This window comes from Phaseolus vulgaris, chromosome 7, assembly GCF_000499845.2.
Source record: "Phaseolus vulgaris cultivar G19833 chromosome 7, P. vulgaris v2.0, whole genome shotgun sequence".
Taxonomy (NCBI): Eukaryota; Viridiplantae; Streptophyta; class Magnoliopsida; order Fabales; family Fabaceae; genus Phaseolus; species Phaseolus vulgaris.
The window spans coordinates 23,003,586-23,030,308 of NC_023753.2; the positions used below are offsets into that span (position 1 = coordinate 23,003,586).

A 26,723-nucleotide genomic window follows, 5' to 3' on the forward strand; every position below is an offset into this window, starting at 1 on the left:
AAAGGTACTACAACATCTTCTTCAATATCCATAACAACAAAATCTATTGGGAATAGAAATTTATCTACCTTTACCAATAAATCTTCAACTATTCCATGTGGATATTTGATTGATCTATCAGCCAATTGTAAAGTCATTCTTGTTGGTCTCACTTCTACATCTCCAATTTTCTTCAGCATTGATAAATGCATCAAATTAATACTAACTCAAAGATCCAATAATGCCTTTCCAACAGTGAAATTTCCTATGGTAACTGGCAAGTGAAACTCCCAGGATCTCTAGATTTCTGCGGTAATGATTTTTGAATTATAGCACTGCATCCAGCTTCCAATTCAACTATCTCCTGGTCATTGAATTTTCTTTTCTTTATCAATAATTCCTTCATGAATTGAGCATATGTAGGCATCTTCTTTAAAGCTTTAGTAAAAGGAATGTTAATTTGCAATCTTTTGAGAATATCCATAAATCTTGCAAATTGCCTTTCTTTGCATTTCTTTGTAGGAGCATGTGGATAAGGTACATATTTTATAGGAACACTCCTCTCTTGTTTTTCACTTTTTTTTTTCTATTTTCTCTCCAATATCTACAACATTTTCCTTATTCCTTTTTTATCCTCCCTCACACTCAATTTGTTATTTTTCAATCTCTATCTTTTAAAACCTCCTCCTCAACAACTAAGTTTTCTCCAATTCCTTTTCCTATAACTTTCCCATTTATGGTAGTGATAGACATGCAATGATCCTTTAGATTGGTTTGTGTATTGGCTGAAAATTGACTTCCTTGATTATCAGCTAACTGTTTAGCCAACTGCTCCACCTGTGTCTCTAAATTCCTTATTGATGCTTCAATATTTTTCTGATTGGATAGAGAGGCTTGCATGAACTTCTCAAAAGTATCCTCCTATTTTGATGTTCTCTCATGAATGGAAGGATAATGTGGTTGGAACCAAGGAACTTGCCTGTTAGATGATCCAACTTCTTGCTTCCATCCAGAACCTTGATTTGGATTATTCCTCCACCCTTGAGCCATGTTATTTGGATAGTTAGATGAAAAACCACCTAGTCTTCCTTGATTATTCATATACTGAACCTCTTTCTCTGCTGGATTTTGATAAAAGCATTGACCATTAAAATGATCTCCCCCACAAAAATCACACTTCAAAGCTTCATTTTGAATTGAAGGAGAATTTACTGCATGTAATTGTTGAGGCAGTTTTGACATTTGCTTGGTTAATGCCTTAATTTGCTGAGTCAAAATTTTATTTTGTGCTAAAATTGCATCTGAAGTACTAAGATCCAACACCTCTTTCTTTTGCACTGTATATCTGTCGTGTTGAGCTTGGTAATCTGTTGAGGCTAAGGCATCAATGATTCTTGTAGCTTGCTCTGCATCAATAGTCATCATTGTACCTCCTGCTGCAGCATCCAAGATCATTTTAGTATCCGACCTCAAACCATTGTGGAATATGTTCAACTAAGCAATATTCTCAAAGCCATGATTAAGAAACCTTCTTAACATCACTTTAAAACGTTCCCAAGCTTCACAAAAAGGTTCATCTGGCCCTTGCCTGAATGTGGAGATATCAGACTTAGCCTTAATATATTGAGAGAGTGGGAAGAATCTATGTAGGAATTTCTCTTCTACATCATTCCAGCTACTTAGACTCTAGTTTGGATGTGACTTTAACCATTCTTTTGCTTTTCCTGCAAGTGAGAAAGGAAATAGACGCAAATAAGTAGATTCAATATCATTTTCCTTGAAGCCCATGGTATCAACCAGCTCATAGAATGTGGATAGATGAGTATAAGGGTCTTCATGATGTTGAACAAGATGCTTTGATGTCTCCAAATCCAAGAGGAAAGCTTGAAGACCTTGCTGTTGGGTGTGTGTGTGTTGTCTAGTTGTTTGAAACTTGTTAATTCACTCCTTAAGTTGATCCAAATTCATTTGAATCTTTAACCTTTTGAAAAGATGTGTTTTCTAAAACGCTGTCAAAAATTCGACAGGTTGTTTTTCAAAACAACAGGTTGTTTTACCTTAGCTGTTTTTGAAAAACTTGGTTGACTTTGCTGTCAAACCAAAACAATCGATTGTTTCGACAAAACAATCGATTGTTTTCCTGAAAACCTTAACAGAATTCTGTTAAGCGGTTTTAATATGTTTTAAATGATCCTAACTAACTTGGCTCCTTTATTAAATGCTTTTGACCACTTGGTTGGTCTATATAAAGGTAGTTTTACGCTTCTAATCTTGGAGTAACAGAAAGAGTTTATCAAAACAGCTTTTCCAAGATTTGAAAGAGCTTTGGATCATTCTTAAGTGTGTGGAATAGGATTGGGTTGTAATTCTGAACTTTAAGCCTTGTAATACCCAAGTGTATTCTATTCCCTTCTTCCTTGATTACTGTATTTCTGTATTTGTGTTGCCAAGGAGTGTTGTGTGTTCTTGAGGGGTTCAAGATCAACACTCTTGGTGTGGTTTGCCAAAGGTAGTGTGTTTCTTGAGGGGTTCAAGGTCACTACTTTGGTGTGTGGTGTTTGTAATCTGGTTTTGATTGCATAGTGGAATACCTAGTGGTTTCTAGGGACTGGATGTAGCTCTTGGTGTAAGAGTGAACCAGTATAAATTGCTTGCGTGCTTATTTCTTACCCTTAACTCTTTAAATTCTGTTTTTAAGTTGTTTTTATAAACTGCTGATAAAAACAACTGATTGTTTCGATAAAACAACCGATTGTTTTTCTGATATCATCTTAAAACAGTTTTGGGTATTTGTTTCCTTGATTCTTTTCTCTGTAATTCAGCATTGATTTTCATTATACCTTCAAAGTTTGCGAAAATCCCTCTTAAACAATTCACCCCCTCTCGTTTAAGGCCATATATTCTAACACATGATCCATTCTAATGAATTGATGAGTGCTGATTAAGCTTAGAAAAACTGGCTTCATTTCTAATGATTTGGTGGCAAGAGGTATGGCTATGTTGGAGAAATGCCTTGGTCCTTGTTGCATAACATAGTCTTCCCATGTCCTTCTAGGTGGATTTTGTCTATTATCAACCATTTGTAACTCTGTTTGACTGTGTGAGTTGAGAGTGTTGAAAGATTCTCCTTTTGTTTGTCCTTACTTCTTCTTTTCTTCTCTCTTCTTGCTCTGATTTTTTCTAGCTGTCTTCTCAATTTTTGGATCAAATTCCAATTGATCTTTAGGAACCTGTCCTCTTAATAGCATGTATCTAAGACAACTCAAGCAAGGATTAACACATGATAAAAAAATTAGATTTAAACAAGTGTCTATTCACAACGAAAAAAAACTTTTCACAATACTCAATAAGTTATACTTTAGAAATTCTTAAAAGAAATTGTTCCCTGGCAACGACGCCAAAAACTTGTTGATTTTTCTCGGCAAGTGTACCGAATCAACTGTAATATAGTACTCTTTAAAGTTCGAATGTCGAACCCACAGGGAACAATTCTAATTAAGAAGTTTTGTTATAAAACTCATTAAGTATAGAAAATAATTTAGAGAACATGTTCATAACCAAATTAAAGATTTCACGAGTAACTCAAAGATTTAGGGTTTGATTCAACCAAAAACAAAACTAACTTATCAAATATAGAGAAAGATACTTGGGATTGAATTAAGTATATTTCAATCATATGTATTTTGGAATAATACAATACATAATACTCAAAACTACTTATTCTTGATGGTTAATTTAAAGTCATTCACCTTGATTCCTCATAGATGAAATTCATAAGATAATTTCTCAAATACTGATTCCTCAAATATCTAACTAATGATCAAGCTTTATGAACAGAATTATGATGCAATTAATAACCTGAAATCTATTCCTAGTATTACAAGTTATCAAGTATTTTCATCTATTTCAGATCCTTAAAGGTACTTTCCAGTTAAATTTAAGGATCAAAATCAAGACTCCATTGATCAGATAGAATCAAGCAATAAGCATGAAATAAATATACCAAGAACAAGTAGAAAAGAGAATATTATATATATATATATATATATATATATATATATATATCAACAAGAATACATTTGATCAAAGTAGATTACATTCAATCCCAAGTTAGAAAGCACTTAACCACTCATGACAGCTCCTCCAATCTTCATTCTTGATCTGGATTGCATAAGAAGGGCTGATCTGAGCAAGTTCTTCTCTTAGAATAGAGTTCTCCTTTTCTTGTCTCACTAATCTCTCTCTATAAAAATCAAATCTTTTTCCACCCCTTTTGTTTCACTTTGTTCCAAAATTTATATATTGAACTTTAGCTCAAGCGAGCCAATTTAGCTTAAGCTAGATCTTTCGGTGCATTTTTAGCTTGAGCTAGCAATTCTAGCCTGGGCTAGATTCGTATTGCACCTTTAATCAACTATGGACAGTTTTAGCTTAAGCTAAATCCTTTAGCTTGAGCTAAATCTTCTAGCTTGAGCTAAATCTTCTTGTGATCCAATTAAGTTTTTGCTTTCTTCTTTCAATGCTTCATATTCATCTGCAATTTACACTAAAATTGAGATTAAATTTCTTCATTTGTTTCTTGGTTCAAAATATCTAATCAGATTCAATAATTCTCATATTAGGGTAATTTTCTTACATTAAGCAACAATTAAGTTCCAAAGTGTTCAATTTTCTCAATCATTAAAACTACATATTGGCACTACGACCATACGACTGAGAGTTCTGAAGGAACAATCGAACTAGGCGCAGAGTACGAGAAGTCATCAATACCATAGTCGGGCCGGTATCGCTCGGTACACCAGGTGAGGAGGTCAATTCAATTTTCGGAGGCTTTGCAAGATGAGGATGTTCTAATTTGTCTAAGAAAAAACATCTTCGAGCTATCCAATCGGATCATGCTAGATCCCGCTAGAGTAGACCGAGGATACCCCTGATAACATTCACTAATGATGATTTTACAGCAATTGACGCAGCTCAAGATGATCCCATGGTAATAACCATGGAGATAGATAAGTTCGCAATCACTAAAGTAGTAGTGGACCAAGGCAATTTAGTGGATATCCTTTACTGGAAAACCTTTCGGAAAATGAGAATTCTCGAGTCGAAAATCCAACCCTATGAGGAGCAAATCATCGGATTCTCGAGCGAGTGAGTAGATACCAGGGGGTACATTGACTTGTACACCACGTTCGGAGAAGAAGGAGGTTCGGCGAAAACCATAAAGATAAGATATTTATTAATAAATGCTAATACCTCATACAACATACTACTCGACCGATAATCCATAAACCGTCTCCAGGCAATAGTATCTTCCCCTCACCTAGCCATGAAGTTTCCATCTACGACTGGGGATATTGTTACGGTCCACGTAAATCAAAAGGTAGTGTGTGAGTGTTATGTTGCAACTTTGAAAGTTGAGCCTACCAACGACTGTACATATCATCCCCACGCGATCGATCTCGTGAGAGACGAGGACGATCGACTGAGAATAGTTCCCGCAGAAAAGCAAAGGATTATATGGTCGCGCTTGTAGATCTAGATCCTCGGCTTGATGACGCACGAATGGAGGCGGGTTCAACCTTTACCCCTCAATGATGATGAACACAACACATACATCAGATCAACCTTGAAACCGGACAACCGCAGGTTGATTAATAGAACTTTGATAGATAACGCTTATCTTTTTTCCTGGACGGCCGCTTACATCCCAGAAGTAAGTCCCAAAGTCATTGCACATTGCCTCTCTATATATAAGGAGGCGAAACCGGTAGCTCAAAAAAAGCGAAAGCTCGGGGAAGAGAGGTGCGATGCCGCCCGAGAAGATATTGAAAAACTGTTTAAAGTTGGTTTCTTACGAAAGGCACACTATACGACATGGTTAGCCAACGTCATAATGGTTTAGAAATCTAATGGTAAGTGGCAGATGTGTGTAGATTATACTGATCTAAATAAAGCATGCCCTAAAGATTCATACCCCCTGCCGACTATTGACAGGCTCGTTGATGGGGCCGCTGGCCAAAATATCTTAAGTTTTTTTATGCCTATTCGGGATACAATCAAATTTAGATGCATCAAGGCGACAAGGAAAAAATACCTTTCAGGACTGGCTTTGATAATTTTTACTATGAGGTCATGCCCTTCGGCCTCAAAAATGCCGGAGCCACCTACCAACGGTTGATGGATTATATTTTCCATGACATGATCGGAAGAAGCGTTGAAGTTTATGTGGATGACATTGTCGCTATCGAATGTGTCTCAATCCTGACAAATGTGCGTTCAAAGTGGAAGGAGGGAAGTTCTTAAGCTTTATGCTCACCCATCGTGGCATAGAAGCCAATCTAGAGAAATGTAGGGCTATCATCGAAATGCGAGGCCTACGAGTATAAAAGAGATACAGAGGTTGATCGGTCGGCTCACGGGTCTTTCGAGATTCGTGCCCAAACTCGCAGAGTGAACCAAGCCCATCGTATAACTATTAAGGAAAGCTTATAAATTTAAATGGATAGACGAATGTGAGGAAATATTTCTTCAATTGAAGGCGTTCCTGGCATCCTCCCGGTTATTCAAAAAACGGTCCCCAAGGAACCTATAATTGTATATCTGGCAATATCAGAAGACGCCGTGAGTGTAACATTAGTTCAAGAGATAAATACCGAAGAATGACTGGTTTATTTTGTTAGTAAAGTACACCACGGAGCTGAGATTCGATATCAAATGATTGAAAAGGTTGCCCTGGCGTTGGTGATAACCACACATCGGATCCATATGTATTTTCAGAATCACCAAATCATAGTCAAAACTTACTACCCTATTATGAAAATACTAGCGAAGCCAGACCTAGTATGAAGTATGATAGGTTGGGTTGTAGAATTATCAAAATTTCACATTCAATACAAACCCAGGGGGGCAATAAATCGCAAGCCTTAGCCGATTTTTCTGCTGAACTCAATCCTCAATTGACTAGGGCAGAAAACACACAGTGGACCTTGTCGAAGGTTTTACCAACAGTAGGTCGTGCGGCGCAGAAGTAGTACTAGAGGGACCAGGGAATATTATCACTAAACAGGCTTTGAAATTTGAATTCAAGGCATCGAATAATCATGCCGAATACAAAGCCATCATAGCTGGCCTCAATCTTGCTATTGATTTAGACGTGAAACAATTACTGTGTAAAAGCAACTCTCACCTAGTGGTCGGTCAACTGAAAGATGAATTCGACGTCCGAGAAACACTGTTGGAGCAGTACTATCACTTTGTGAAAAACCTATTCCCAAAATTTTCCGAAGTGATAATGCAGCACATTCGGCGAGAACACAACACTCGAGCTGATGCGCTCTCTCGATTAGAAACAACTAGAAAAATGGGACTTCATCGGTTGGTTATGCACATCACTTTGACTAGTCCTAGTGTGGGTTTGGAAGAATGTATGACGACTGAAATTGAGCCAAACTGGATGACACCTATCAAAAAATTCTTGGTCGATGGAACATGTGAGGCACATTGCGAGAAGGAGATGAAACAACAGGCCAGTCGGTTCTTATTAATAAATGAGGACCTCTACCTACGAGGTTACACTCGGCCACTCTTGAAATGCCTCACTCCCGAACAGGCAGCCTATGTCATACGAGAGATACACGAAGGGGTTTGCAGCACTCATTCATAAGCTCGAACAATGGCCGCTAAAGTGGTACGAGCAGGTTACTATTAGCCGACCGTAGACGATGATTGCACGAAATTCGTACAAAAATGTATAAAATGTCAAGAACATGGTACCCTACACCATCAAAAACCTGAGAATCTTCACTACATTCTCTCTCCATGGCAGTTTGTGAAGTGGAGGATGGATATCGTTGGGCCATTCGCCCCAGGTAAAGGACAGTGCAAGTTTCTATTGGTTGGCACAGACTACTTTACTAAATGGATAGAAGCTGAGCCCTTAATTGCAATCACCACACATAATGTTCAAAATTTTGTTTGGAAGAACGTCGTATGCCGGTTCGGGCTACCCCTCGTTATCATTACTGACAATGGTCAACAATTCACTGACCGAGGTCTAGCCGAGTTCTACAAAAAGCTTGATATCAAACACATCACAAGCTTAGTAGAGCACCTGCAAACCAACGACCAAGATGAAGCTGCTAATAAAGTCATTTTAAATGAGTTGAAGAAAAGACTCGGACTGGAAAAAGGTAAATGGATTGAAGAACTCCTCGAAGTTTTATGGGCGTACAAATGTACACCACAGTCCACCACTTAGGAAACCTTGTGCAGTCTGACATACGGGACCAAAGTCATGACTCCTGTTGAGGTAGGAGAGCCCTCATTACGATGACAAACCCTGGATTTGGACTTGAATAAAGAAAGTTTGCTGATCAGACTAGATCTCATCAACGAATTCAAAGACAATGCCATAATAAGAAAGGAAGCATATGCGACAAGACAATACAATTCAAAGGTAAAGCTGAGAAAATTTCAAAAATGGGACTTGGTCTGGCGAATGCGTAGTGACGTCTAGAAAGATAGCGACAAATTCTCGAGCATCTGTTAATGACCATTTCGCATTGCTGGCACAACAGAAGGTGGTGCATATCATTTAGAATTTTTGTCAGGAAAAAACATTTTGAGAACGTGGAATGCCACGCATCTCAAATTCTATTGTAGTTGAAATTTCAATAAATAATGTACTTTCTCCTCGCTCGGTTGTTTTTTCCTAAAGAGAGTTTTCGATTGAGAAGGTTTTAACGAGATACTTTAAAATTTATATTATCTCTTAAGTTGATTTATTGAGACACTATATTACGGCTAACACCGACCGAAACAGAACACATAACACAAAACGTTGAGCAAACCATCGCTCATTGGGTGATCAGAACTAAATATATATATATATATATATATATATATATATATATATATAGATATATATCGAATTAAACGATCAGAATATAAGTAAAAACTCGCATCAGATGATCGGTACAAGACTATGCATATTTCCTACCCTACACCAACTCGATCGGTACGAACATAACAACAAGTTTTAATTCCAATAGCATCCATTAAGGCCAATTTCTCTATTAAGTTAACTAAATCTCTCAAAAAGTGGCCCACACAAGTCTTGAGCCTACGAGATTGGATCTATCGAGAACCTAACCTTGATCTGTGCGTTCTGAAATCGATCAAACCAATCAGAATAATATCGTGTTAGGCGATCAGAATAAATACCGTTCAGTTGGTCAAATTCTTATTAAATTGCTAGAGTTAAAAAAAGCACCATGGACTTGGACGATAAAAGCGAATAAAAAGGCACAAATAAATTGATATATTGATAAGTACCATGCATTCAAATACAAACATAATTGTTTATAATAAAAACACATTGTTCAAAGCCCACAACCCGGGTGTAGGTTAAATACAAAGAGGTTATGTTTTATCCTCAAAACGACGGCTCTGGCTCGGTCGACTCAGTGCGATCAGCTTCACCCTCACAAGTGGTACGAGCTTCTCGTACAACACATCTTTGTTCAGATCATAGCGAGGTTCGTTTGCAGAAACGCCATTGTAAAAGGCTACCTGCCGAACGCCTTGCCAAAAAATCTCCTCGTTTATTCGCAGCATGAACGAGTGGCACTTCTCCATTTCAGCAACAAGTGTTTTCTCCTTCTCTTTAGCATCAACCTTCTCCTTTAAGAGTTGATTTCTTTCAGCTTCAACCCTTGCATGTTCAGATTTTAAGGCCTCTTGAACTTCCTCGGCCGCCATTTGATCCTGGCGCATCTTTTCCTTACACTCCTTTGCAGTCGCCACAGTCGCCTTAAAAGAATTGGCCGATTTTGCCAACTCAGTCTTCAACTTAAGTACTAGCACCATACTAGTTCGTTTTAACTTTTCACCAAGAGTCTTTCCAACCACCACGGCTAGGCTTTGTAACTCGAGAAGCTCTTCAATCAAGTTGGCGGTGGGGACGACCGCCAAAACGCTCTCGTCTTCGGGACGCAGATCAAATTTTAAAGCCTGCGCCACTTGAAGCGAAGGATTTAGCATGGACGACTGCCTGACGAAGGAGGACCTTAACTCTACACCTGCTTGGGCCTTGGGCGGTCGACCCATCTTTCGGCTCACCGCTAGAGGAACCAGGGCACTGGCCGGGACCACGTCGACCAGAATGACTGAGTTGCCCTTCCCAACCATTTCAAAACTACCAATCTTCATGTTGGCTGCCTGCCGCTTCAAGTTACTCACAAAGTTGCTCAAAGCTGGATCCATCCGGTTAATAATGGTTGCAAGTTACATACAAAATTGAACGTCAACATAATGAATACAAAGTCGTATGCAAGAAATCTACGTAGCATTGAAATTCGCCCACTTCTTGGCCTACCCGTATAAAGCTATCACCTCTTGGGTAGATAGTTTATACGGAAACTGATAAAAAAAAATACCATGATTGACTTATCCACGGTAACATGGAAGACCACGACTCGGTACCAAGCTGAGTCGGATTCTGAGTCCAATGAAAAGGGAACTTTGTTTGTTTCAGAATTATAGAAATAGTCACGACCGTCCAACTCCACAAAAATTTTAAAATATTTTTTTTTAATTTTTTATATGAAATGGTAAAAGCTATGAACCGAACATTCCCTAGTCGGCTTGACAAAGACAACCAACTCACGGGAATGTTCGGACGAGTATTATAATAAAACAAAAAGGACTGAGGTGTGGGAATAAGCTTGAAAAGGTCACAAAAGAACTCAGAACGCCTGAAGGATTGTCCACGAGTTAAGGTGCAGTTGGGTAGGAGCCACATTGAGGATCCGGAGGACCCCTATGGTAAAATCATCAAAAGACAGAGTTATATGTAGGTTTGAAAAGAAAGTGTTATATACAAAGAAGAAATCTCGGGGCGCATTTTCTCGACCGTGACAAACTCAGTCGGTATGACTACAAATGTTAGCCATTACCGCATCAGCTGGGCTGTTAGGTTTTATGAAGGAATTATTAGACAAAAACTGTTCTAAACTATCAGAATCCCTAAACTTAGTGGGAATTTTCATCATAGACAGGTCAACCCAATCATATCTTGGACCGTCTAATGACTGACTTGAGTCACCACCTCCCTCGCACCACCAGACGCGACACTCAGAGCACTCAGTGAAATCCTTAGGAATGTAAACCCCCTCATGGTCAAAGGAACTACTGTTTATAACAACCTTAGGAGGTGACCGGTACTGTCAAATTTCTCCTCATCCAATGGTCTGTACTGCTCGGCATACGAAGCGACATACGATCTCCATCATCAAACTCATATGATGAAACGATGCACATCAAAACGACGGTTTTTTCTTCAAAAACAAACATTACATCTCTGCCAAGCATTAAATGTTGTCAACGGTCACATCTCGCCTCGGGAACTCCAATGGTTCTTTTCGACTCTTCAGAAATCAATCTCTTCGAGCCTGGGGCAAGTGTGTCGGTCGGTATCGGACGGGCCAATCTAGTGACTGGGGCTAGTCTGACCGACCGCCCGAGTTAAATAATATATAACACAACAGATACAATAAATATCATTAGCAGTAATCATTAGCATTGAATGTAGCATTGAATGAGTCAATGCGCATCCCAAAATATCCAGTTTTGTTATAAAAAAACAGACTGTTTTTGAAAACAACAGATTGAAATAAGTTTTCTATTAAAAATTTCAAATAAAACAACAGTTGTTTTATTGAAATAACCTGGTTGTTTTGAAAAACAACTGACTAAAAGTTCCCAGCTTTTTAGAAAATATTTCTTTTAAAAAAGATAAAGAGTCTAGTGAGTTTGGATTAATACAAGGTGTGAATTAACAAGTCAAAAATTACTAAACCTCACGCACAGATACAACAGCAGGTTCTTCAAGTCTTCTACACAGATTTGGAGGCATCAAAGCATCTTGTTCAACAAAAATATTAGCTTGAATAAGAAGAGTTATGTTGTCCATTTTTTATCATAAACATTTGTTCTTGAGCTCTATCTAGGGTAGTCTCCAAGTTAGCTAACCTATACATCTATTAAAACCAAGGGTTTCATATCTTTGATTGCCCATTTTGTTAACCTGAATTGGAAGTTAAATACTAAGCTTCTCGACTTTTGTCATGCAGGTTTTGGAGTTGTCTAAGAAAATTAATGATTTTTTTACAAAATTAGGGATTAGAGAAATTTTTTCCTATCATTTTGAATAATTCTTCTGCTAATGCTGATCTCCAAAATACTTTAAGAAGCGAACCTCTTTTATGGTGGTGAATTCTTTTATGTTTGTTATTTTACACACGTCTTAAATTTAATCATTTAAAAAGGATTAAATGTGCTTGATGATCCTTTGCAACAAATTAGAAATAACACCAAATATACGAGGGGTTCAAAGAATAGAATGATGAAATTCAAACAATGTCTTGAAATATTTAGTGATATTGATGCATCATGGGTTGTGTCTTGATGTCCGTACAAGATGGAACTCAACTTACTTGGTTCTTAAAAGTGCTCTTAAATATCTATGTATTTTTGGAAGCTTGACTTGGTTGATGAATCTTATAAATATTTCCCTTTGTAGGATGAGTGAGACATAACTAAAATTTTATTGTAGGTTCTTGTTACCTTTTTATGACATCACTACCTTGATTTTTGTCACAAGTTATCCTACTTCCAACTTGTATTGTTTAGAAGTTTAGAAAATTTAATGTTTATGATGAAAAATGTGAAAGATGAGAATAAATTAATTAAGAATATGATTGAATTAATGATAGTAAAATTTGATAAATATTGTGATGAATATTGTGTTGTGCTTGCATTTAGGGAAATTTTAGACCCAAAGATGAAGTTACAAATATTGGGTTTTTGCTATGAAAAAATTGATTTACTTTCTTAGGAGCTAAAATTGAAAAATAAATATCAAAGAAAAATTATACTAACTTTTTATCCAATATTCTATTTGACAACATTAACAAATGTTCAAAAGTGTAAACATGGACAATCTTCATCCTCATCTACTTTTAAACCATATATTTTTATGTAAGTTGCTTACTTTAATCTGCTTAATTTTTTTTTTAGTTTTTGTTGCCATAATATACGTAAGTAACGACGTTTTTAACTGACGTAATTTTAATTCTGAATAAATAAAATTTAACCACCACTTTTTTTATAATCTGTTTTATACAATTATAAAATTTAACCACCACTTTTTTCATAATAAAATAATATATAAAGTTATAATCATCCATTCATTCTAACTAAATATAATTTAACCACCAAAATTAAACTAAACATAACATATTTTTATAATAAAAAAAATAAAACACTAAATAAAATGAAATAATATATAATGTAGTAAACATCCATCCATTGTATTGCAAATTAAAATTCATATAATATTGTTCAAAGTTGATACATAATTAAAAATTAAAACACAAACAATTGTTCAAAGTTAATACATAATTTAAAATTAAAATATCAAACTACAAAAGGTTGAGTTGCATTAAGCTCAGTTGCATTAGCATAAGTGACAGTTCAGTGGACACTGCTATGCCACCCACTGGAAGAGAACTCTTCATTATAACTTCCACATCATATCTATTCATTACTGCATTTGCACCTCTGAACTTTATTGCTGCAATATCGTATGCCTCCGTTGCCTTCTCTTCAGTTGCTGTTACAATGTGAGATGCCTTAGATGATGACACTTTTTTTATAACATAACTATGAAAGAAAAGAAAAGATATATACCGAATGTTCCCAGGTACAAATCTTTATTTCCAGCTACGCGGCCAATTCTTGCTTGCCACCTACTCTGTTGATGATGCCTGCAAAACACAACTTACAAGAATTAAAACAGAAACAAACACTTCAATATGTTATATAATTTTAAATTTAAATTATAGACTCCAAACCTTGTGAAACCTCTGTATATTGAAGCTCCCTTGAAAAACTCAAGCTAACTTAAACAAACCTTGCAGTGATGCAATAAATTCTTACTTCGTAACATGCTTCATCTCCTCCAATTCCTTTGAATAATTGGACACCTAAGAGAGGAGGGTAGAAATAAAGTCAAAGTGATGTTTGTTACAATACTGATCCATGCATTATCTCAGTTTTTATAATACATATGTAGGATGTACCCACCAAGCTAGTTATACATATAATATTAAATTCTCGACCCTCTCTTCCTCCATCTTTTCAAATTCTTGCCACTGTAGTAGGAAGATACTATACACCCTTTCTTGGCACCTTAGGCTCAACACTTTTTAAGTACTGAGTAAATTATATTTCTTTCACATTAACCACAATCCACTTTAAGAGAAACTTTTGTATGTATCACTTTTCTATATACAAGCATATTAAAATATGAACACTAAACATGCATGATTCCTTTCATAGAATCTCCCCTTCTTTGGTCCCACCTCAAGATTTTCAGTTCTTGTATATGTCTAAGATTTCATGCAACTAAGATCTATCAAAACTGAATACAAGAAAGAAGTGGCTGCATTACAGGGAAGTTGGTGGTAGCGGTGGGACCCCAATACATTAGAGTTGCCAAATCATAAGCTCTAGCGGCCTTTTCTTCCTTATCATATCCACCTGAGAATCACAACAATTGCCTATGTCACAACCATCTCTCAAACAACAACAAAAAGTTTAAGATAGTATTAAGCATTTTTGAACCAAATACAAATGAAAAGTACTACTTACCCAAATAAACTGTAGAAGAGTCAAAAAGTTGAATGACAGCCAGAAATGCACCAAAGTTCCATTCCATACAAAGGAAAAGCCAAAAATATTAAACATCAGCTAACGGAATAGTCAAAATTATCTGCAAAAATAACTTTTCTAACCCAAAATGAAAATGACCAAAGAAAAGTGATCATATATGTTTGCCAATTGCCATGGTGCATGCGCAGAGGCAACCTTTCCTTTTATTTTTTCTCTCTCACTTCCTTTATGGCTGCTAGATAGGATGAAAACAATTGTACATTGGATTAGATCCATCAACCCCATCCTCTTTTCCTAGAACAAGGACGGGTTGAATTTTATTTGTACTAAAAGGTTCAATCTATGAACAACATTAGTTTAAAGACAAAAATTGATAGTATCAGTGCAATTTTTCCTTTCAGATTAATAATAGTTTTAACAATCATAGTAAGTAGATAACTTAAAATAGTCAAGAATACTACTTGTAAGAACACTATTTGTCCACCAAATATTAAACACCAAGGAATAAAGGAAAATCACATCATGCAAGCAAGAGATAATACCTTGTCCACCAGTTTTCTCCTGTACCCTGGCAACAAAGTCTTCTGTTTTGTAATTGATGGCCACATCAGCCCCAATACTCTTGTGAAAAGCTAGCTTCTCCCCATTCCCTGTCAAACAATATCTAGTCTAGAATATATCAGAGAGACAACTAATTTCAGTTTTCCATATGATTGGAAAGTGACTATTGTTGAATAAAAGGGTAAATCGGTATTGAACCTACAGTAACGAATACTCTTATCCTTTGATACCTGGCTATCTGAATTGCAAATATACCAATCCCACTAGAACCTCCATGAATCTGAGAGTGAGATATAATAAATTAAAGTTAACATAACACTTAATAAGTTAGGAAATCAGGGTCATCATACATCCTTTTCGTAAGATCCAGTGAAAATGTTTGTGTATTCAGGGTGATATAAATAATAATAATAATTATTATTATTATAATATGAGTCCTATGGTGAAGTCAAAGGCATCATCGACAGCAGAGAACTCGACCCCGCCGCTAGAATGGAGTACCTCATCGAGTGGAACGACGACCACGCATCGTCATGCGTTCCGACAGACTTCATCGCCAAAGACGTTGTTGCCGAGTACGAGACCCCGTGGTGGACTGCTGCAAAGGAGGCCAACGAGTCCGCGTGGAGGAATCTCGTCGACTCCGGCGACAGTCGCGATGTTGACGATGTGGACGCTGATGGCCGCACCACGCTCCTCTTTGTAGCGGGACTGGGCTCTGAATCATGCGTGAAGCTACTTGTGGAAGCTGGCGCGAATCTGGACCACTGCGACCGTAGCGGAGGTCTTGTGGTGCTGCACATGGCGGCAGGGTACGTGAGGCACGACGTGACGAAGTTGCTGCTGGATCTCGGTGCGGATCCCAAGGTGGCGGATGACCGTGGAAGAACGGCGTTAGATCTGGCGCGGGAGATTCTGATGGCGACGTCGAAGGGAAATCCGATGCACTCAAAGGCATGGTTAGGGTTTTAGAAGGCGTGGAGGTGCAGGAGATTCTTGAACAGCGGTTTCGTGAATGTTTTGCAGGAAGAAAGGAGGAAGGGTGGTAGGATTTCGTGAGTGTATGGTGAGAGGGAGGGCGATTGTTTAACGGAGAGAGGAAGTTGAAAGTCTATTCAGTTTAAGAGTTAAAACAAGTTTAAAAAAATTGTAAATAGTGAGAAATGGTATATGGAGGAAAAAATGACATATTTTCAAAAGATAATTGTGGCAGTTCATTAAACGACGTATTATACTGAAATTTGTGGCGGTTATTAATAACCGCCATATTAAAACTGTCACTTTTTACAACATATTTTGTAGTGATTATGCATGCTATTAACTTATTACATCATAATAAGAATTATAAATGTGCAAACTTCAAGTAGCTAATAAAAATGGAATGACACAACTTGATACTTATTTGGATGAACCATGTTTGAATATTGATTTTTTTTAGCAAATGGATGAGTTAAAATGTTGGAAGAATAACAATCAACACTTTTCATATTGCTTTAATGGCTAGATATTTCCTAGTTGCATTTGAATCTGCATTTAGCATTGGTTCCCAGATCCTTAACAAGTATATGAATAGTCTTTTTTCTGAAAATGTGGAAGCAATTATTTGTATTACTAATTGGAAGTATGAATTTGTGAGGACAATTAAATTATTTTAACTTATTTTATATATATTTTTTTAAAATTCATTCATTGACCTTGTTCAATAATGTGTGCAGATAATGGAAAATATTATAATTATGAAAAAGTGGAAGATGAAAGTTCTTCAAAGGCTAGATCAATGTTATTGAAAGAAGAACAACAATGACGCTTTTAAAGTCAATGATTTTTTTTTTATCAACACAAGATGATGGTTAATTATTATAGTTTTTAGTAGTTTGGACATATTTATTTGATGTAAATTAATTATGTTTATTTAGCTTATTTAAAATTATTGGCATCTACAACCGTTTATATTTTTAATACAAATTGATAAAGTAAATTTTATATTGGTATCTAAAATTAACTACTGAGATTTTAGTTATTTTATATTCTATATTATTTTTTAATTATAAATTAGTAATTAATTTATAATCAATTAGTAGCTAAAATCTTATAAGTTAATGTTAGTACCAATTTAGAATCTACGTTATAAAATTTTATTATTAATAAAAAATATTTTAAATACTAATATGTTTTAGTTTATAAAATAATATTTAACTTAGTTAATATAATAATTAATTATCTCTAAAAATTAGTTGTTATTATTATGATTGTAGTGTAGTGAAGAGATTATATTGTAAATGTATTTTTATAAAATTAATGTATGCTAATTTTAAGTGGGATATTTTATATTGGATCTGGTTAAATATAAACTAAAAAGACATTCAATTTAATCTCATTAAAAAGTTTCAAAATGCATTAATTATTTTATTTTTAATAATAATAAATAAAAATATTAAATCAGACAGTAAATTTAATAACAAAACAAGTTTAAATATTTAATATCTCTTTGTAAAAAATTAATTGTTGTAAGTATGAGCTTATATCACAAATTTATAGTAAATATATGGTCATATTTATTTCTTTGATTCATTCTTATTAAAAGATGTATCTCTCTGTATATATTTATATAAAAAATATATATAATAAAGAAAACCGTGACTTTACCCAGAACTAAGGTGTTGTAACTACAAAAGCCCAACCACAAGAATGAGAAGCCAACCGAGTCCTAACCGTCTCACAAAGGCTGCTTCTTCCTGCACCTCCATACCTTCTTGTGCCACCCCTATAAATTTTTGTTATTCCAAAAATACCCTTTTCAATATTCTGGATTACATAATCCGGAAGTCTTTTTCTAGATTCAGAATTAGCTTCCGGATTATGTAATCCGGAAGTCTTTTGTGATTAGCTTCCGGATTACATAATTCGGAAATCTTTTCTATACATAAGATTAGCTTCCGGATTATGTAATCCAGAAGTCTTTTTTTCAGATGTGTTATTAGCTTCCGGATTACATAATTCGGAAGTCTTTTCTAAATATAAAATTGACTTCCGGATTATGTAATCCGGAATGTATCCGGATTACATAATCCATAGGCTTATTATTTCAAATTCAAGGGGGTGAAAAAAAAAGGATAAAATGGTATTTTCATATTTAGTATGGGGGTGGCACAAGAAGGTATGGAGGTGTAGGAAGAAAGAGTCTCTCACAAACAGCCACACTAGTATTTGGTGCACCATACCAAATTAACATTTTTATTCTTCAAGAATTTGTAAACTTATTTTACATAATTTACTTATATTACTTTTAAAGTTTTGCTAATAAGTATTAAGAATATTTACAACGGAAATAAAAATAATAAAGATTAAAGTAAAGAAAAAGGTTTCAATTCCTAAAGCAATTAAGGTTATGTTAAAACTAGTTGGAAAGCTAATTGGAAGCTGAAAGACTATTTAAAAACTAGTTTGTTTGTATTTAAAAGCTATTTAGAAAAATTCATTTTAAACTTTTGTAATTTTTTACTTACAAATAAATCATTTTAATTATATATTTTTTCTAATTGCTTTAGTTTTATTATTATTAAGTATTCTACTATTACTACAAGAAAATCATGAAATACAGACCAATTTTAGAAATAAAAAATAATTAGTAATAACTAAATTAGAAACCATTTTAAAAACAAAAAATATTATTTCTAAATTAATTTCTATTATTATTAAATGATTTCTAAATTTGGTATAAAAACTTTGGTTTATAATTAGATACCAATTTAGAAATCATTTAAAAATAATAGAAACTAATTTAGAAATAAAAAATATTTTTAGTCTCTAATTTAGTCACTATAATAATTAATTATTTTTTGTCTCTTGATTTTTATTTCATGATTTTCTCGTAGTTTATCTTATGCTCTATTTAAACGTTTTTCAATCAAATTTAAAATAAATTAAAATATTATAAGATAGACGTCATATACTTTCGTTATATTATATTAGTTCAAATATATAATATAAAAAACTACAATCTAACAATATTAATATTTTCGAGTTCAATAACAAAACAATTACTGTAAATATTAAAATTTTTTAAAAAAATTGTGATGTAAAAATATCCAAAATGAATAATTATTTATAACTAATAAAATATTATGTAATAAAAAAAATACAAAATTTTACTTTATAAATAGAAGAAGAGAAAATATTAGTATAAAAAATAAATATAAAATGCTAAAAGTTAGAAACTACTATTTTAAACACTACAAGCCATTGAAAAAAAAAAACTTATCACTTCAAATATGTTTAATGAGTATATTTTGAGACTTAAAAAGGATAGTAAAAATCAGATTTGTTTTATTAAGATTAAATTTAAGAACGCAGTATTTTACAGATATATTTTAGGTTAATAGTTATGTTTACATGAAACTGAAAAGACATTAAATATTTTAATGTTTAGAATACTTTGATTAATTAAAAGATTATTTGATATTAAGATTTTAAAAAGATAATTGTCTCTTCACCATGTGTATTAGCAGACTCCATTAGCCAAGAGACGTACGTAACACTTAGATTTTTTTCTGACTCCAATTAGGTTTCTATATAAAGAAGTATAGGATGTGAAGTTGTTGCATAACTTGAATTGAAGAGATAGAAATAAGAGAAAAGTAGAAAAGAAAAATGGGTGCTTTCACTGAGAAGCAAGAGGCTCTGGTGAACAGCTCATGGGAAGCATTCAAGGGAAACATTCCACAATACAGTGTTGTGTTCTACACCTCGTAAGTGTTTTGTTTAAACATGTGTGTTTTGTTTGTTTGTGTTTTGGTTTGACGAAATAATATATATAAAAATAATAGGATACTGGAGAAAGCACCAGCAGCAAAGAACTTGTTTTCATTTCTTGCTAATGGAGTAGATCCCACTAATCCTAAGCTCACGGCTCATGCTGAAAGCCTTTTTGGATTGGTAAGTCTCAACCAAATCAAATTTTATGTGAATTTTTGTCATTTTTGGATGTTTCATGAATTAATAATAATATTATGATATTTTTGAAATTGTAGGTGCGTGATTCAGCTGCACAACTTCGAGCAAATGGAGCAGTGGTGGCTGATGCTGCACTTGGTTCTATCCACTCTCAAAAAGGAGTAAACGATTCTCAGTTTCTGGTAGCGTTAATGAATATTGTTTTATAGTGTTAAATTTTGAAGTTTGATATGAAATAAGAGCTAAAGCATGGGTATGTATGAATTGCAGGTGGTAAAAGAGGCTTTGCTTAAAACATTAAAGGAAGCAGTTGGAGACAAATGGACTGATGAACTCAGCACTGCTCTCGAACTAGCCTACGATGAATTGGCAGCAGCTATTAAAAAGGCATATGCTTAGGATTGCCTTTATTTCTAATGAATAAATTTGTTTAGAAAGAACTTGTTATTAAACAAGTTCCCCCATATAAATGTTTCTTAAAAATAAGTAAATTCTATTGTATTTGGATAAATGGTCTTCATATATATTTCCATAAATTATGTTTGTGAATCATAAACTCATTTTTAAGAAAAAAGTTCATGAGAAAAACAAACAATCAAATTTATATAGTATATGTTTCAAAATTATTTTATTAAGATTAATTAAACAGGAATTTTTTATTTATCTAAATATAAATAAATAGCACTAACATATTCTACAGACCATTATTGTGGTTAATAAATTCAATCCAATATTGAAACTTATGGTTATGGATGACAAAATTATTTGAACTCATCTAACCCGTAAAGTGTGGTGAGATCACTTAAGTAGTTTAATGCACTAATTCGTGAGTTAAAAATTGGGATAAGATGGTTGAGTTGCATATTTCCTTACCCACTTACTTATAAGAACATATTTAAATAAATTTATAATTTCATATAATTTAAAATAATATATTTGTATATAAAATAAAATGTGGTATGTTAATAAAATGAATTAATACTTTTATTTTTATTTTTTTGGCTTTTAATTGTTTTTTTTATCATTTTTATAGTCTGCCAACTCTCATCTCACTAAAATAAGTTATATTTTCAACTAACATTTCATAAATAAGTAATCTTATTTCTTCATGTTTAAGATAAGTTGAGAGCGACAACCTTGCAAAGGTAAAAAAATTACAAAGCTAATGATTAATTTGAAGCTCAATGTTGTTAGAAGAGAGTAGAAGAAATGAGTATCTTGAATATGAGTTACAGTGCATTACAGATGCATGAGATACATGTATATATATGAGTTACGTATGCGTAACTGTCATAACAGAATTTAAATCATTTGCCTAATATCCTCTCCTTAAACTTATTGTTTGTCAATAACCATAAGTTTACGACGAAAGCTAGTGAAAAAGCGTCCCGATACTGGTTTTGTGAAAGCATCTACGACTTGAAATCTAGCAGGAAAATGGATTAACTTAACAAATTGTTGTTTAACGTAGTCCCTAACAAAATGACGGTCTAGTTCAAAATGTTTTGTGCAACAATGCATGATTGGATTTGCACTAAGTAAAACAACACCCAGATTATCGGAGAAGAGGTGGGGTTGTAAGGTGGATATGTGTAGTTCATGGAGAAGAGAGTGAAGGCAAATAACTTCAGTGAGGACAACAGCTATGCTCCGGTACTCCGCTTTTGTACTGCTTCTTGAAACCACCTTTTATTTATGAGAAGACCAAGTGATGATGTTTGATCCAAGATAGACGCAATAACCTGTGGTGGATTTGCGATCGTCTACATCACTGCCCTAGTCTACATCGCTGAAAGCTAGGATGTCCGTGGATAGGCTGCGTCTAATAGCAAAACCGTGCTTTGTGGTTCCAACAAGATATCTTAAGATATGTTTGACTTCTTTCCAATGGTGTTCTTGAGGATTTTGCATGAACTGGAAAACCTTGTTGACGTTGTAGGAAAGCTCAGGGCGTGTGACGAGAGTATATTGTAGGGCACCGACGACAGAGCGATATAAAGTGGGATCTTGAACAGTCATAGAAACATCTTTTGATAGACGAAGAGCATCTGCATGGAAGTTGGAACAGTATGAGCTTCGTGCATGTGGGTTCACTAAAGAAGATCGTTTATAAATTTGGTTTGAGATAGATTGATACTTCCATCTTTGAGATGCTGGACTTCGATGCCAAGAAAATAATGAAGATGTCCCAAATCTTTTCGAGCAAGAAAGGAGCCTAGTGTGTGTATCAAAGCTTGAATGTGAGAAGCTGAGGACCCTGTAATGACAATGTCATCTACATAAATTAAAATGAAAATGGTGTAAGATGGATCGAACTTAACAAATAAAGAGTTATCACTTTTAGTAGAATGGAAACCAATAGATTCCAAGGTAGAACGTAGCTTTTCAAACCACGAGCGCGACGCTTGCTTGAGGCCATATATAGCTTTCTGAAGCTTGCACATGAGATGAGGAGATAAGATTGAAAACCTGGAGGTTGTTGCATATAGACATCTTCGTGAATATCACCATTCAGAAACGCATTGTTGACGTCTATTTGATGTATGGGCCATGCAGCAGAAATAGCATGCGAAAGAACAACACGAATGGTTGTTGGCTTGACAACAGGGCTATAGGTTTCATTGTAATCACTACCTGCAATTTGACTAAAGCCTTTGGCCACAAGACGTGCCTTGTGCCTTTGGAAAGAGCCATCAACATTGTATTTATTTTTGAAAACCCACTTGCATCTTACAACTTTGGATCCACTGGAAGAGATGTGAGGATCCACATTTTGTTTTTGATAAGGTCATCATATTCGTCTGTCATAGCTTGAAACCAGTGTGGAGAGTGAAGAGCTTCGATGACAGTGGCATGTATAGAAAAGTGTAGATCAGTGTGAGAGGTAAAGGTTTTGGGTTTCAAAATACCTGCTTTTGATTGTGTTATCATAGGATGATCATTTAAGTTTGTAGCAGTGAGGGAATTGGTAAGAAAAACATTAGAAGAAGGAGATTGTATTATGGTAGAGGATTTAGGATCAAGATTATGTGTAGAAAAAGGAAAGATGTTTAAAGTATTAGAATGAGGAGAAGACATGGGTTGCGAGATTATTAAGGGGATGGGAGCAGGAGTATGAGGGATGATCTCAGGAGGAGCATGATGAATAAAGTTGTATTATGGTATATTATATGGAAAAAGATCTTGAAAAATAATGTGACGAGAAATGTAAACTTTACCAAATGAAGAAAGGTATATGTAGTTGCAATTGTGTATGTTATAGCCAAGAAAAATGCAACATGAAGAGCAAAAATCAAGTTTATATTTGTTATATGGTTGAAGAAGAGGATAGCATGCACAACCAAACGTTCTTAAAACTGTGTAATCAGGTGCATTGGGGAAGAGAAGAGTATGTGGAGATTGGTTACCAAGAACCGGAGAGGGTAGAAGGTTGATGATGTGAACGACTGTCTTGAATGCTTCGGTCCAGAACTTGAGAGGTAAAGAAGCAGCAGAAAGAAGAGTGAGCCCCCATGTTAGTGATATGTCTGTGCTTTCTTTCGATGGATCCATTCTTCTCATGAGCGTGAGGACATATGAGATGGTGATGTATTCCAAAAGCGGTAGTAAACTGTTTGAAACATAGAAACTTTTTGGCGTTGTCAGTTTGGATAGCTTTTAGTTTATAGCCGGTTTGGTTTTCAACAAATATTTTAAAACGAGACAAAGCAAGAGAAGCCTGAGATTTATGTGAAATAACAAACAATCATGTATAACGACTATAAGCATCCAGAAAAGAGATATAATATCGTGAACCATTGGAAGCACATATTGGTGAAGGTCCCCAAATGTCAATTAAAACCAATTGTAAAGGTGCAATGTAATTGTTAGCAGAAGCATGAAAAGGTAGTTGGTGTGACTTACCGATCACACATGCATTACAAAATTGTTTCTTAGAGTTATATTGTATCTTACAAGATTTTAAAACACGTTAAACAACAGTAAAACTATTGTGCCCAAGCCTGTTATGCCAGAGTTGTAAGGGATGAACATTTGGTTTGTAGGAAGCATGGTTAACAGTGTAAGAGAATGAATCAGTGGAAGAAGGAAAAACATATAGACCATCTCTAACTATTCCTTGAATGAGGATCTGATGTGTGTTTTGATGTTTAACAAAACATGAGTGAGGATGAAATTCAAAATAGACATTATTGTCTTTTGTAAATTGAGCAACACTAATCAAGTTTTTGGTGATATGTGGAACATGTGACAAATTACGTAGAAGGAACTTTGTGTGTGTGTGGTGCAATATAGAAAGCAGATCCTGTGTGTATAATACTCATACCTTGACCGTTGCCAACCTTTAATGATTCAGAGCCATGATAAAGTGATTTGTTGTGAAAAACATATGGGTCGTTAGTGACATGGTCGGTAGCTTCACTGTCGGGGTACGAAAGAGGATCTTTGATGGTCGATGGTGCACCTAGAATAGATGGAGTGGAGTCATCACCGATTGAGAAGGAAGATTGAGATACATTAGCCGTAAATGAATAATTGGTAGAAGGATCATACCTATGCCAACATGTATTAGCAGTGTGTCCTTGTTTGTGGCAGATTTGACAATACGATTTAATTGAATTCCAAGGTGTAGGATGGCGGAAACAAGGACGAGTGATAGGTCTCGATCCAGAAAAGGAATGCACAGAGTTTGGATATAATGGGTAACTCAGGTTGTGACCACCGCGGTAGGGTTTGGTTTGAAAACTGGGTTTCTTGTTGGAGGAGTTGAGAACCATGGTGTGGAAACCTGATTAGCTTGAATAATGGAGTTTTGTATGAGTTTATGTTTCTCAAACCTTTCTTCTTGAGCTGGGAGTAAAGACTTAAGCTCGTCAGCAGTGTAGGGATCAGAACGCGAGAGAACAACGGTGATGAAACCATCATATTCCTCCGATAGACCATCCAGGATGGCGTCTATGTGTTCAACATTAGAAATGGAAGCACCAATGGCAGAAAGAGAATCAACGGTCTTTTTGATATCAAGAAGGTAGTTGACAACGGTTCTGTCATTCTTGGGTGTGCGAAGAAGAAGACGAAGCTTCTTGATGGTGGCCCTTGTGTGGGAGGCATAGTATGTGGATAGGCACGTCCAAATAGAATAAAAAAAATTCTAGACCTACCATTTTGGTTAAGATGGAGGAGGACATGGAGGCAAGCAACCAGGCTACGAGTAGCTGGGCTTGCTTATGATAGTGTAGAAAAACAGGGTTGATGGTGGTTTCATGATATTGATCTTCGAATGGAAGGAACTTTGATGGAACATTAGTACCATCTAAGAGATGCATGAGATCAAGACCATGAAGGGTGGCAAATATTTGTTGTTTCCAAATAAATAAAAAATCATTTGTAAGTTTTAGTGTTATCGGGGTAGAAAAATGGTGTAAGGAAGGCAATGCCATTGGCCAAGTAGGTGGAGAAAAATAGAGGAAGAAGATAATGAAAAAGGGATAGCGGAAGAGGTCATGGGAAAAAGATAGCTCTAGATACCATGTTAGAAGAGAGAGTATAAGAAAAGAGTATCTTGAATATATGAGTTACAATGCATTATGGATGCATGATATACATGTATATATGAGTTACATATGCGTAACTGTCATAACAGAATGTAAACCATCTGCCTAATAAATGCCTTTATGCAATATTTTTTTTGTTTAAATTTAAAAGAGAAGAGAGCTAATATCATAAAACTTCCTAAAAATTATATTTACATAAATATTAAAAAAATTAGAAATGAATAATCATTATTTTTAGTTTTATATGGTATTTTTTGTTTTCTCATATAAAAACTACTATAATTAAAGTATGATTATAGTAACTTTACAAGAATATAAGAGTAAACTAATGGTAAAAATTATACTAAAGTAATATACATTGAAATCAGTTTATTGGATTTATATACTTAAGTAGAAAACATATTCATGGGAGGAAGAAAAGTATTTCCTAAATCTCAACAACGATATACCCATGGTGATAAAGGTGAAACATCATATTTCTTCTCCCTCTCGGTTAATTCTGGGGAGAAAGATATGCGGAAATTTTTTCAAATGTGGAACTATTTACCATAGTCGCATTTATAAATGACATTTAAGAATTAGGGGAATTAGGGGAAACATATTCATTTAAGAATTTGTATATTGCATTTATAAATAACATGCCATTTAGAACATGTTATTTGTAGGCATTTGTTTTGGTGGAAATTTTGTATGTTTCTAGAATATTGAAGAAGAATGAATTAGGGGTTGTTCTCGAAATACTAATTGCAAAATTTGGAGAGTGATATTGTGCATTGCAGTGGTATCAATTGCACTCTTGCTGTTAGCATTGTTGGCTTGTGCAGTTGGTGATTTTACTGACTTTTTATGGTGAGTCCCACTTGGTTAGATTGTTGTCGGATTCCTTGGTTTAGGGGTTTATGGTGGGATTACAATTTTATTTTGAGGTTTTGGTTGTTTGTATCC

General features: G+C 34.8%; 3 protein-coding genes and 1 pseudogene across 4 annotated transcripts; 3 read left to right on the plus strand and 1 right to left on the minus strand.

Annotated features, from left to right (window-relative positions):
* The first annotated feature begins 1,489 nt into the window (after window positions 1–1,489).
* On the plus strand, window positions 1,490–1,595 carry LOC137830790 (small nucleolar RNA R71; annotated as a pseudogene).
* An 11,730-nt stretch (window positions 1,596–13,325) lies between these two features.
* On the minus strand, window positions 13,326–15,006 carry LOC137828621 (AP2-like ethylene-responsive transcription factor AIL7). 2 transcript variants are annotated; one of them, XR_011083924.1, is made up of 5 exons: window positions 14,692–15,006; window positions 14,492–14,580; window positions 13,893–14,024; window positions 13,729–13,805; window positions 13,326–13,651 (listed from the first exon to the last, which is right to left on the minus strand). XR_011083924.1 is itself a non-coding variant. In XM_068635266.1 (5 exons), exons 1-5 carry the CDS (start codon window positions 14,756–14,758, stop codon window positions 13,461–13,463), a joined length of 471 nt encoding a protein of 156 aa, XP_068491367.1. In that variant the 5' UTR covers window positions 14,759–14,897; the 3' UTR covers window positions 13,326–13,460. The 2 variants fall into 2 exon arrangements, 1 of the variants encoding a protein (XP_068491367.1); XM_068635266.1 differs by having other exon boundaries at window positions 13,978–14,024; window positions 14,692–14,897.
* Window positions 15,007–15,702: 696 nt separating this feature from the next.
* Window positions 15,703–16,378, plus strand: LOC137828622 (signal recognition particle 43 kDa protein, chloroplastic-like; the record flags this gene model as incomplete). The annotated part of the gene is made up of 1 exon (XM_068635268.1): window positions 15,703–16,378. A coding segment is annotated over one exon (543 nt), but the record flags the coding sequence as incomplete, so codon positions are not given.
* Window positions 16,379–19,860: 3,482 nt separating this feature from the next.
* LOC137829578 (leghemoglobin alpha) lies at window positions 19,861–20,737 on the plus strand. Its single transcript, XM_068636407.1, has 4 exons — window positions 19,861–20,021; window positions 20,100–20,208; window positions 20,304–20,408; window positions 20,497–20,737. Exons 1-4 carry the CDS (start codon window positions 19,924–19,926, stop codon window positions 20,623–20,625), a joined length of 441 nt encoding a protein of 146 aa, XP_068492508.1. The 5' UTR covers window positions 19,861–19,923; the 3' UTR covers window positions 20,626–20,737.
* Window positions 20,738–26,723: the final 5,986 nt, after the last annotated feature.

Excerpts from the sequence above, each read along its gene's own strand:
- LOC137828621 (XM_068635266.1), bottom strand. The coding sequence starts at position 14,758 with ATGGAATGGAACTTTGGTGCATTTCTGGCTGTCATTCAACTTTTTGAC. Across the intron at positions 14,581-14,691 it reads CTCTTCTACAGTTTATTTGG|GTGGATATGATAAGGAAGAA; the intron begins GTAAGTAGTACT and ends TGTGATTCTCAG. Across the intron at positions 14,025-14,491 it reads CCGCTACCACCAACTTCCCT|GTGTCCAATTATTCAAAGGA; the intron begins GTAATGCAGCCA and ends CTCCTCTCTTAG.
- LOC137829578 (XM_068636407.1), top strand. The coding sequence starts at position 19,924 with ATGGGTGCTTTCACTGAGAAGCAAGAGGCTCTGGTGAACAGCTCATGG. Across the intron at positions 20,209-20,303 it reads CTGAAAGCCTTTTTGGATTG|GTGCGTGATTCAGCTGCACA; the intron begins GTAAGTCTCAAC and ends TTGAAATTGTAG. Across the intron at positions 20,409-20,496 it reads TAAACGATTCTCAGTTTCTG|GTGGTAAAAGAGGCTTTGCT; the intron begins GTAGCGTTAATG and ends TATGAATTGCAG.